General features: G+C 50.1%; 1 protein-coding gene across 4 annotated transcripts in view; it reads left to right on the forward strand.

The window, feature by feature from the left end:
* The window catches only part of STIM1 (stromal interaction molecule 1), a 96,336-nt gene that overhangs the window by 40,997 nt on the left and 42,921 nt on the right, over positions 1 to 12,418 (forward strand). For all 4 annotated transcript variants that reach the window (XM_063306039.1, XM_063306036.1, XM_063306037.1 and 1 more), the window contains exon 2: positions 12,145 to 12,275. In XM_063306039.1, coding sequence (XP_063162109.1) covers positions 12,145 to 12,275 — 131 coding nt within the window. The remainder of the gene's footprint in view (positions 1 to 12,144; positions 12,276 to 12,418) is intronic.

The following is a 12,418-nucleotide window of genomic DNA, read 5'->3' on the forward strand; positions in this document are numbered from 1 at the left end:
TGCTTCTGACATGAAAAAAAAAATGCCATGTGGATATTATTGATTTAGTTTTCAGCATTTTATATTTTGGGGTTTTGTTAACTGTTTTTAATATATTTCTGTAAACCATCCAGAGCCATTGAGAGAGCAGGTGTCCTATACTCTTTTTCCCAACCAGCACCCTCTATCTATCTATCTATCTATCTATCTATCTATCTATCTATCTATCTATCAAATTTTGCCACTGCCCATCTCCCCCCAGAAGAGGGACTCTGGGAGGTTTACAACAAAGCTAAAAGATTTAAAATGCAATAAAACCATAAATAATACATAAAGTATAAATACAAGATGTAAGTATAAAATAGAATCCAGATGGCAGTGGAAGTTCTAATCCAATTCGTGTATGTATGAGGACCACTTTAAGGCGCCAGCCACCCCCAGGATTGACTACCCCCTTCCCGGCCCAAGCGAGATGGCAGAGCCGGGTCTTCAGCTTTTTCCGGAAAGCCAGGGGAGAGGGGGCTTGCCTCACCTCCGGGGCCAAGATGTTCCAGAGGGCGGGGGCCACTGCAGAGAAGGCCCGCCTCCTGGACCCCTCCAGACAGAATTCTCTTACCGATGGGGTCCTTAGCACGCCCTCTCTGCCTGACCGGGTGGGGCGGGCCGATGTAATGGGGATGAGACAGTCCCTCAGGTAGCCTGGTCCCGTGCCACGTAGGGCTTTGAAGGTGATAACCAACACCTTGAATTGGACCCCGAAGCAAACCGGCACCCAGTGCAGCTCGCGCAGCAGGGGTGTCACATGTGCCGACCTTGGGTTAGCTGGAAAGCTCCTTTAGCGGCTGACCCCAGCAGGGCAGAGCAGCCTTAAAGTGCCTGCTCCAGAGCTAGGTCGTAACAGCTTGAGACAAAGAGCTTAACTGAGGCTTTTGGGCAAACAATTACTTTGGGCTAGAGCTTTAGCACTAGAAATGGATGACAGGCTTTCAGATCAGTCTATGTAGGTCAGTGTTCCTCAAGGCAGCCAGTCTGGTCTAGTGGTTAAGGTGCTGGCCTAGAAATCAGGAGACTGAGAGTTATAGTCCCGCCTTGGGCAAGAAAGCCGGCTGGGTGCCCTTGGGCCAGTCCCTCCCTCTCAGCCCAACTCGGTGCAGTGTAGACCAGCCTCCTCGTGGTGCACCTGGGCAACGTGGCTTGTCACGGCTACATAGTCTATGCATCTGGCTGCTGGACCTCACAAGGATTTCCCAGCAAGAAAAAGCAGCATGAACACCGAACTGCTATGCCATAGGATTTTTAAAAAAATTGTTCCTCAACCTTGGCAACTTTAAGACTGCTGGACTTCAACTCCCAGCATTCCCCAGCCAGCATGCTAGCTGCCAAGGTTGAGGAACACTGACCTACAGTAGGTCTTACCATAAAGAACATAAGAGCCCTGGTGGACACAGGGCTGTCTGGATGCCTTCGTGGGACTCACAGGCTTGGAGAGTAGCAACTCCCTTCCCCTGTGGCTTATCCATAACGTAAATACGAGTCCAGAGTCCGGTGGAACTGGGCGGCCAATAAATCTAAATAAATAATATCAATAACAATAATAAATATGAAAAGTAAACACATGATAAAATAGCTTCCATTAGACATAAAACGTACAAACCATCAGTAACTGATGGTGTCAATTCATACCCCAAAGGCTTTCCAATATACTTCAGTTTTTAATAATGGAGGAAAAGCCAGGAGTGTGGGGCTTGGTAACATTCCTGGAGGGAAGCTATTCCAAAGTGTAGGTTGACCAGCGGAGAAAGAGCACCCATGAGTTTTGTCCCCGTTCATGATAGCAGAAAACCGCAAGCAGATTCTCCTGGAACATTCAAACTGGGTTGGTTGAAACTGGTTGGAGAAGGTGGTCTCGCTTGTGCCCTGGTGCTAAGCCATGTCGGCCCTTAAGAGTAAAAACAAGTGCTTTGAATTGCATTTGGAAGCTAGGGGCCAGGACGGGGGCCAGGAGACAGGTATAAGTGCTACTGTTGGTGAATCCCTGCCAACAACCAGGCTCCTGCAAGCTCACTGCGGGGTGGCAAGGGCATCCGGTCCTCCCGTTCCAGGTAGGGCTGAACTGGTACGTTAGCCAGAGGGTGTAACGCTCCACCTGCCATCCAGTCACTGCCAAGAGACCAGGAGGTCCCCCATGTTGTAGAACTGCTTTTTTTCCCCCTCCCCACTTCATTGAGATCTGGTAAGAACTTGAAATACACCTAATCTTCTGGTCAACATACATTTCATAAAGGAAATAATCGGCCAAAGAGCTGAGTGTGCACAAGGAACAGCAAAGCTGAGTAAAAATGTGCATGTAATTAGAAAACTAAAGAAAGCCGCAATTCAAGCACAGGAGAAGATTTTTCTGACTATTATAGTCAATAAATGGTTGCCAAACCCTACTGAATCAGCTAGTTTTGTACTGCCACTCTGTTTTTGAGACATGGAAGAATTGTCCCCCACAATTTCAGCTGCTGGCCTTCAGGGGAAAGTATTGCTGAAAGTTTCCACTATTTGGCATACTCATTTCTCACGGCTGAAACAATTCGGAAAATTTTACTGGTACGTATAGTTTTGTGATGTTTAACAAGAAAATAAGAGGAAGTTAAGTAAAATGCAAGGCTAAAATTTGTTCTACCTTTTGTTATATCACTTTCCAAAATTGTTGAGTTTTTTCACATTGCCACCACAAATGGTAAGAAGTTCCCATTTCTTTATGACATTTCCAACAATTTTTTGAATACATGGGACTCATTTTAGCAAACGTAACTGGGGTAATACATCAATGAGAGAGCATTTTATAACAGGTTCTTCAAATTACAACATTTTCAGTAAACTTAAAAGTAGTTTTCCATTAAAATTCCCGCTGTTGTATATCAGTGTCAAATCTAAATTTTGCATCCACTTCATCATGCAATCTTAGCTCAGTTTTAGAATCGGATCTTGTCAGTAATTTGTTAATACGTGCTCGTAAATGCCTAGGCGGGTGGTTAGAACATTTTTGGATTCTATTAATGCTGCCATAGAGCTACGTTTCTATATATCTTTGCACCCTGCAGGATTAATCTGTGAATACTGAAGCCAGCGGTGAGTTTTGGTCCATTCCTGACCCCATTTTTCATAAGATTTTATCTCGGCCTTCCCTGCAAACTGCAAGAGAGCTGCAGGTTCTCACAGTCACTCAGGGCTTGGGCACTTTGTGTGAGGACAGTTCCAGTGCAGTCTACATGGAGCTGCCCTTGAAGACTACTTAGAACAGTGTTTCTCAACCTTGGGAACTGTAAGATGGGTGGACTTCAACTCCCAGACTTCAACTCCCAACGTCAACTTCCATGGAATGCTGGCCGTGGAATTCTGGGAACTGAAGTCCACCCGTCTTAAAGTTCTCAAGGTTGAGAAACACTGACTTAGAAGCTACAGCAGGCACAGAATGCAGCAGAGCAAGCAGTTATGGGTGCACCTTCGTACACCCGGGTAAAAAGTGCTGTTACACAAGCTGCAGTAGCCGGGGAGGGGGAGTGCAATTCAGGGTGCCGACTATTTATTTATTTATTTGTTTAATCAAATTTATACCCCGCCCATCTCACTATGCAAGTGACTCTGGACGGCTTACAAATAAAAGATCATAAAAAACAATTATAAAAAGTACAAAACATACAAAGTTAGAAGAGCGAAAAGGTGGAGAGAGTGTCTTCAAACCACCAACCACCCGCCAGGGCTGTCTATTGCTCTAGGGCCCCCACGCTAGTTGGCAGAGCCGGGTCTTGACGCTCTTCCGGAAGACCAGGAGGGGGGGCAGCCTCGCCTCCGGGGGCAAGATGGTGCACAGGGCGGGGGCCACAGCAGAAAAGGCTCTCCTCTGGGACCTGCCAGTCAGAATTCTGTAGCCGGCGGGGTCCGTAACGTGCCCTTCCTGCCGGACCGGGTGGGACGGGTCGATGTGATTGGGGCGAGGCAGTCCCTCAGGTGACCTTGCAGCCCTTCATGGCCTGGGGCCTGGTGGTCTGCGTGGCCCAGTCCCATCATTTCTGCCTGTCCCATCGGATCTGACAAGGCAGGTGTGCTTCGTGTCCCATCCATTAAGAAGTGGAATAATCTAGTGGCTCCTAGAGGTGTGCCATCTCTGTCAAGGCGCCTGCCCTGTGGAATAGCATCTTGCCCCTGGACTTCGGGACTGCCCAAACCCTGTAAGCCAGCCAGCCTGCCTGCCTGCCTGCCTGCCTGCCTGCCTGCCTGCCTGCCTGCCTGCCTATCCATCCATCCATCCATCCATCCATCCATCCATCCATCCATCCATCCATCCATCCATCCTGCCTTTATTATTTTTATAAATAACTCAAGGCGGCGAACACACCTAATACTCCTTCTTCCTCCTCTTTTCCCCAGGACAACCACCCTGTGAGGTGAGCTGGGCTGTTGGAGAGTGACTGGCCCAGGGTCACCCAGCCAGCTTTCAGGCCTGAGGCGGGACTAGAACTCACAGCCTCCTGATTTCTGGCCTGTTGCCTTCACCACTAGACTCTTTTGTGGCTCTTTTGAACAATCTCTGAAAACCGGGTTATTCCCCGAGCTCTGGGATGGGTCTGGGCATGTCTGTCTGGTCCACAAAGTCTGTTTTGGTTCGGGTGTGCCTGTTTCCCCTGTTATGTTTATGGTTCAGTTCACTTTTTGGCGTTGCATCTGCCTTTTTTAAGTCTGTGTGCTGCCCGGAGCTAGTGTGGAATTGGCAGCCAGATAAATCAATAAGGAGGAAGAGGAGGAGGAAGGCAAACAGGCGAGGACAGTTCTAGGTGAGGAGTTGCTGAGTGAGCGAGGGATCCGCTGGGGAAGAATTGGACTGGTTGTGTACACACGTGACATCCTGCTTCCGCGTGGCTGTGCTGTTAATTGCCCCATGTGCAAACAGCGCTTCACCGCCGTGCCACCAGTTTCATGGCAGGTGGGGAGACGTAGGCCTGTTTGTTCTCCCTGGCTGGGTGGACCATACCAGTGGTCCTCAACCGTGGCAACTTGAAGGCGTGTGGACTTCAGCTCCTCTTCGCTGGCTGGGGCACTATTGGGAGTTGAAGTCCACACATCTTCAAGTTGCCATGGTTGAGGACCACTGGACTGTACGCTTGCCAGAAGAATGGGGCTGGGGAGAGAAATAACTGAAAAATAATTATGGCCACTTGGATTTTGTATTTATATTTATTTTATATTTATATTTGGTGGTTCGTATTTATATTTTTGTATATTTACTGTTTTAATGTTAGTTTTATTGTAAACCACCCAGAGTCCCTCTCCTTGGGGGAGATGGGCGGCGGCAACATTTGAAAAACAAATTAATAAATAAATAACTCTTGTGTTTGAGCTGAGGGCGTGCCAGCCCTTCAGTGTTTCTTTCTTGGCCTTTTCCCCTGAGACTGACTCCCCATAACCCAAAGTTGTTTTGCCAGTCTGGGCACTTGGCACTTTTCAAGGAAGCAGATTGTGCTTGTCCTGCAGCAAAGTGCCCCTTTCTGATAGCGCCAGTGAAAACTCCTGGCCTTGCTCCAGTTGTTTCTGGTCTTGGCACGGTGCACTCTGGGTGAGGCTGGTCTTTTCTCTCTCCTCCGCAGAAGACAAGCAGGCAGCCTGTGCCTGCTTTGGCAGCATTCAAGTCATTCAGCACTTCCCAACCAGAGACGTTGGACTGTAACTGCCGTCATCCCTACCAGCCAAACCCTTCTTCAGAATGCCTGAAACAATCCGGCAGGGCGGTTCGTAGGCCAAAGGCATGCAGAAGGCCCTAGAGCCGGTCCTTCCCTCTTCTCGGGCGAAGGGTCTCTGCTGGGAGGGCCAGAAGGATCTCAGTCTTGGCTGGAGAGCAGTTCCTCGTCCGAAGGGTCGGCGGTGGGCTCATGGGCAGCGGCCTGATGCCTCCTAGAGCAGTCACACGTATTCATGGGTAGATGCTACAGATCTGCCAGTTTGATTCATTCAGATGTTGACCCTTAGTTGTTTCTCTGCTTTACCCTCCAGAGCAGCTTTTCTCAACTTTTTGACCCCAGAGGAACCCTTGGAATATTTTCCAGGCCTCAGGGAACCCCTGCCCATTCAGGCTCAAATGTAGGCCAGAAGTTACAAAACTATTCTATTCATGTCATGGGTAGGCCTGTCTGTATGCATTAACGGTGTTCTTAAGCTAAAAGTAAAAAATGAAACTTGCCTCTTTCATGTGAAGTTGCTGGAATTTGAAACAATTTTTTAAATAAATCGTGATCTTCCAGGGAACCCCTAGTGACCTCCCGAGGGTGCCATGGAACCCTGGTTGGGCAACCCGGCACTAGAGCAGTGTTTTTCAAACTTGGCCAGTTTAAGATGTGTGGACTTCAACTCCCAGAATCCCCAGCCAGCACGGGGAAGTTTGAAAAACACTGCCCTACAGACTCAGTACCTTTGTGGAGTGTGTGAGTGTGCCGTGTGAGCTGACCCCCCATTACTGAATCTCCAGTGAAGTTAAAGCACTGGTGGAACCTGGGCCCTCCTGGGAGTTAGCTTGCTCTTGACCCTTCCCCTGTTCTGCTGCCAAGGACCCCTAATTTCTCTCTGCACTCAGTGCTGCTGCCTTGTACATTTTGAGTTTTACTATTTAATTTCAGAACAGCTCCCAGCCAGTCCCTAGGGCTTTTTTGTTTGTTTTGTAGCACAGATAATCAAACTGAATCCTTGATGTGCCCCACTAGGCTTCCAAAATGTTGAGGTCATGACCCTCCAAGGATCATTTTACTGCACCCGTTCCATTAAATGAGGGCACAGATGTATAAAGCCCATTCATGTCTATGGGACTTGTTCAGGAGATGGCCCCTTACTTCCACTTGCATCCTCTGAGGAAAATATTTCTGAACGAACTAGACATGCAGGGTGCAACTCTCGAAAGGCACCAAAAATAAGCAAACCTGCTTTTGTGCCCTAGTCATAATGTTTGCTTATAAAATGTTTATTGAAGACAGTGTGAGAGGAGAGGAGAGGAGAGGAGAGGAGAGGAGGAAGTTAGCAAGGAGCACAGCTATGACGCTAAAGCAAAATCCTGTACCAGACGGTTGGTCAGACTAGATCTCCGTCCTGAGATAAGCTATTCTTCCTCGGTAGGTTTACGCTGTACTAGGTTCAATAGCAGCTAATGCAGTTTGGTTGAGTGAATGAGCAGGGGATGCCCAGAACGGACAGAAACAGGCAGGAATGAGCAAGAATACGAACAATGGGGAGTCTGCAGGGTTGTCTGCTGTTCAGGGAGGTGGCTGAGATTAATAGCTGCCTTTGATGGGAAATCTCTGGTGGAGGCAATAGAAGAACCACCCAGGAGGCAATTCTTGCCAGAGTTTGTCTAAGTAGGGGAGAGGAAGGAAGGGAAGGGAAGGGAAGGGGCAGCTTCCCTGCTGGGCAGAATTGGGTTTTTGGCGGAGAGATGGTGGCTTAGCCATAATCAGAGAGAAGTTCATGCTAGACTAGCAAGGGCTGAGTGTGGACACAGATCTTTCTCCTCCGGTTTCTCCTCCTCGTGAAAACACCCCCCTCCCCAGTACGGGAAAGTCTGCCTGGATGGGAGGCTTGGCCAGAAGGCCGTGTCTGCTTTGGAGCTTGTATTTTGGTGGCAGGGAAGGGGCGGGGTGGGGACTTCAGGCGTGCCTGGGCTACTGTGTCGTTTTCTGCTCTGCCACCCAGAGTCAGGTGCAAATGATGGACCTTTAGGCCTGCAGAAGTCTGAGCCCAGGAATCTGTCTTGAGAGGATTCAGTTGGAGGCCCCACTTCTGGCTGCCTTGGTTCCTTCCTTCCTTCCTTCCTTCCTTCCTTCCTTCCTTCCTTCCTTCCTTCCTTCCTTCCTTCCTTCCTTCCTTCCTTCCTTCCTTCCTTCCTTCCTTCCTTCCTTCCTTCCCTCCCTCCCTCCCTCCCTCCCTCCCTCCCTGACATCGAGATTAGGACGGTACCGTTTTTAGGAGGAAAAGTAATGGACGTCCAAGCCGCAGACTTCGTTTTAGCAGTGTAATTTAAGGGCGTGTGAGTGAGATTGTTGTTCTTGTTCAGTGTTTCTCAACCTTGAAGATTGTGGACTTCAACTCCCAGAATTCTGAAACCCTGGAAAATTTCCACCGATTTCATGCTAAACTGGATGCAGAATAGTATCGAAGCTGGTAGGATGCTCTGCGCATCATCTTTAGGAACTGCCCTTGTAGGAGGAGCTGAATACTTCCAGTTGGTTCTTCTGAAGGCAGCCAGGTGGGATACTGTGGTAAATGTCATTGAAAACCTGAGAGAGGTCCTGCCCTGTGACCTCAAGGTCCGGAGGCACTTGATATCTCAAGAACACTTGTCTGCAATCATCTTTTAGAGTCATTCTTAAAACTGGCCAACCGGACTTTATGACTTTGCAAAATACTCCTGGTACACATAGGCAGAACAGTGAGGTAAAATTAGAAAAGCCTGTATGATCATATTTTCCTTGAATTTATTTATTTATTTATTAATCAAATTTATCACCGCCCATCTCCCAAAAGGGACTCTGGGTGGTTTACAATAAAACATAAGTAAGAAAAATATAAAACTATAAAATACTATAATACATAATAAAATAAATATGATAAAAATGCCAATGGCTGAAAGTTCTCTGTGATTTGCCATCAGAGCAGGGTCCTTCTAAGACACTAACCATCCCCAGGAATGACTACTCTCTCTCCCACCCCAGGCATGACAGAACCAGGTCTTTAGTTGTTTCCTAAAGTCCAGGAGGGAGGGAGCCAATCTCACTTCCAGGGGAAGGATATTCCAAAGGGCAGGAGCTGCTGCAGAGAAGGCCCGCCTCCTGGGCCCCGCCAGGTGGAATTCTCTTGCAGACGGGGTCCATAGCATGCCCTCTCTGCATGACCGGGTGGGACGGGTCGATGTTAAGGGGATGAGACGGTCCCTTAGGTAACCTGGTCCCATGCCATGTAGGACTTTAAAGGTGATAACCAACACCTTGAATTGGATCTGGAAGCAGACTGGCAACCAATGCAGCTCGTGGAGCAAAGGGGTGACATGTGCTGATCTTGAATTGTTCACTCGCTTATGAGGATAAGGCAAAGGTGATGTCTTCAGAATGCCAGGCTCCTCCATCGAATCCTTAGCCTTTTCTCTTCCAAGATCACTCCCAGTTCAACCCTGTGGCTCATTTCTGAGTTTTTCTCCCCTGCCATGTAGTTGCTGTCCCCCAGCACGCCCATTGTAAAGACCCCATCCTTCCTTCTTCCCCTTCCTCCTGCTGTTTGGTTGCTCCACAGGCTTCTTTTGTTATTTTTGACAGAATCCACACTTCAACCCTGCTCGTGTTCTTCTTTATCTCCTGTCCACCCATTTCCTTGATGCCTCCAGTCTTTTTCTGGTTATGAGTTCCATCCCTCACAAGCAATGATAGTACTGGCCACCTGTGGCCACTCCTTTATGACCTAAGAATGCCTTTGGTCCAAAGTCCAGAAGTTGAGCTGAAGGCACTCCTGGTCTCCTTAAAGCATTTTAATGAAGGTAGTCCTAATGGGTTTTCTTGTATGCGCGTAGAGGGGTGACCTATCCTATCTTGGACTGAAGAACCACGCTGAGACGGTTGCTTGAGTCTCTAGTGTTTATTGTTCTACTTGACTAGACAGAAAATCCTGCTAAACTGAAAGGCTGAGGGAAAACCCTCGCAGATAAAACCCAGAAATCTAAGGTGGGCCTGCTCTGAGTTTCTTCGAAGGGAGATTCAAAGCTTCTAAACTACGCATGCATTTTTCCCCCTGGATAGGGGCCCCCTCCTGTTCACCATCAGTACTTATGACATGGCCAGGGCGAATTCATGTTCGACCCCAGGTGAAGCAAGGAGATGCTCTTGAAAGCTGATGCTTCTTACCACTTCAGCTGTTTCTGTATTACGTGCTGATATACTGGGCTGGGTCTAGGATTCCCCATTTGCTCTGGGTATGGAACCACTGCAGCCTGCATCTGTGTGCCAGTATGCTGGTAGCATAAAAGCAACAGTGGTCCCATTGCTGTCTTCTGGGAGGAACCAGCGAGTCAGAGAAGTCGGAGCTGTAGAGAGTGGCTGCTTGCTCGTGGGATGCCCATCAAACGGTGGGAGCATGTATGGAGATGCTGCTACGAAAGTCGGTTCGCGCTGCAAGACAGACATGCCAAATGTTGTTTCTTCTCCTGTTTTCTTGTTCTCCCCCCACTTTCCTTCTTTGTGCCTTTTCCTGCGGCCTTGGGCCTCTTGCACACTTGGTGTCTCATGCCTTCACTGATGGCACAGTGTACAGACTGCTTGTGTGCTCCCCTCCACATTTCCCTTCTGTGAAGCCTTGTGGGAATTTCAGGGAGTATCTCGAAGAGCCACCTCTGTGGCTGATTTGGGCGGGGGAGGGCGGTACTTAGGAAAGAGCGAGGATGCTCTTTTCTGTAGATCGCTGGTTGGTGGACGCCCTTGTCTCAAGAGAAGGCCACCTCCCTCCAGACAAAGCATGGCACTTGGGTTACCTCGCTTCGCTCACCCTCGGCTGACTCTCGTAACCCATTGCTCGTGAACCTGAAGAGTCGGAAGGGATCTGGCCTCTTGTCCTTCTTGCCAAGCCATACCGACCGGCCTTCCGCCTCCATGCTCTGTACTGTCAGATTCCTATCCCATCTTTTGTTAAGGAGTTTGAGGAGGCATATGTAGCTCTCCTCCCTCCGGTTTCCCCCATAGCAGCCACCCTGTGAGGTGGGTTGAGCTGAGGAAGAAAGAGACTGGCCCAGAGCCGCCCCCCCCCCCCCGGAATTTCCATGGCTGGATTTGAACTGGTCTGTTGCCGGTCCTCGTCCAGCACCTTCACCACCACTGGAGTCACCAGAATGAATTATATTTGGGGGGGGGGAGAGAATCCAGCTGCAACTGGCTTGCTTCAGGAGAAGCAGCAGGGCTAGGAACCCCCCGGGGGCGGCTTCCTGATCAGGGCCGGCAGCTCCTCTCACCGCCACGCTTCTGTCCCCTGATCCCCTGCACTGGTCAAAGCGTGCGCAGCGTTGAGGCTGCCGTGAGTGACTCAGCCGGACAAGCCGGTCTTCTGCATGCACCTGTGTGGGCACAGGACGGGCGGCATTCCGGAGCCTCTGACTCACCGGGCCTCTTTTAGCTTTGGCACGCTCTGCTGTCTCCCTTCAGGCCTGCTTGCTAAGCGTGGCCTGCTCTGTACCCGGCTGCGGTGAGGCTGTGGCCGTGGGGCGGTTGAACCCCAAGGGCTAAGGTTGAAGCAGTGCAAACAAGCCGTGCAGGTTGGTGGGGCCTCGCTGAGCTGCTCGGATTCCCCCATGCAGTGCAGCCGCTGGGCCAGAGGGAGCCCGGCCATCGGCGATTCCAAGGCGTCGAGGTGGCCTTCCGCCTTGCCTTTGTGGTTTTTCCTTGGACCAGAGTCCCGAGGAATGCAAAGATCTGGTCTTGATCCAGCTTTTCAGTGCCTGAATATGACTTAGAAGACAGAAGTGTTGGTTAAATTCCTGCTTGCCCTTAAGAGACCTGCAGCATTTTTGCAGTGGAAGGGAGAGTGTATTGGCCTTTCTTTAGCTCTTACCCACACTGCGTAGTTTGCTTGGTTTTTTAACAGGCACTTCTTTGTCTTTTGCTGATTGCTGTTCAGTAAAACACCAGGTTGAAAATGGGCCCGGTCGCATTACTTAACCGCTTGCCGGCCCCCAAGAGGGGTGGACTCCTGAGCTTTTCCTGGAAGGAGGGGCCCTTCCTAAGTCCTCCTGGGGGGGTGCATGGCTTCATTCAGTGGCTTGTTAGAATTGGTGGTTGTAGCAGGCGTGGGTGACGGGTGCTCAGCAGGTACCCAGCTAGGGCCTCTGAACCTCCGGCGTGCACTGTGGGGCTCCTGACGGGGATTCAGGGCTGGGGCTCCTGAATCGGCCCCTCTGGGGTCCAGGCTAAGGTGCCCCTGTCCCTTTTACCAGGGGAGCAAAGTCCTGCGCAGGCACCGGATTTCCCCAAATTTCCTAGTCTCTGAAGGAGGGGTTGTCCTCCGTCACGTCTCTGTGACAAAACCTGCCCAGGGAGACCAGGTCGTGATTTGGGAGTCTCCTAACCCTTCCTGGGCTTTTTCAAACTTTCCCGCCTCCCCCTGCAGAGTTCTGCCGCATTGACCAGCCCTTGTGCCACAACGAGGACGAGCAGCTCAGCTTCGAAGCCATCCGCAGCATCCACAAGCAGATGGACGACGACGCGAACGGCAACGTGGACGTGGAGGAGAGCGACGAGGTGAGGGCTCGGGGCAAGGCAGTCCTGCTTTCGCGTTGCTTCGTGGGGAGCCCTGTTTCAGTCGGCCCAGTTTCGACAGGGTGGTGGTGGTCTGCCGCAGCCCCTGGCCTCTCAAACAGCGTCTTACGCGCTTCTGGAACCAG

This window comes from Candoia aspera, chromosome 5, assembly GCF_035149785.1.
Source record: "Candoia aspera isolate rCanAsp1 chromosome 5, rCanAsp1.hap2, whole genome shotgun sequence".
NCBI lineage: Eukaryota > Metazoa > Chordata > Lepidosauria > Squamata > Boidae > Candoia > Candoia aspera.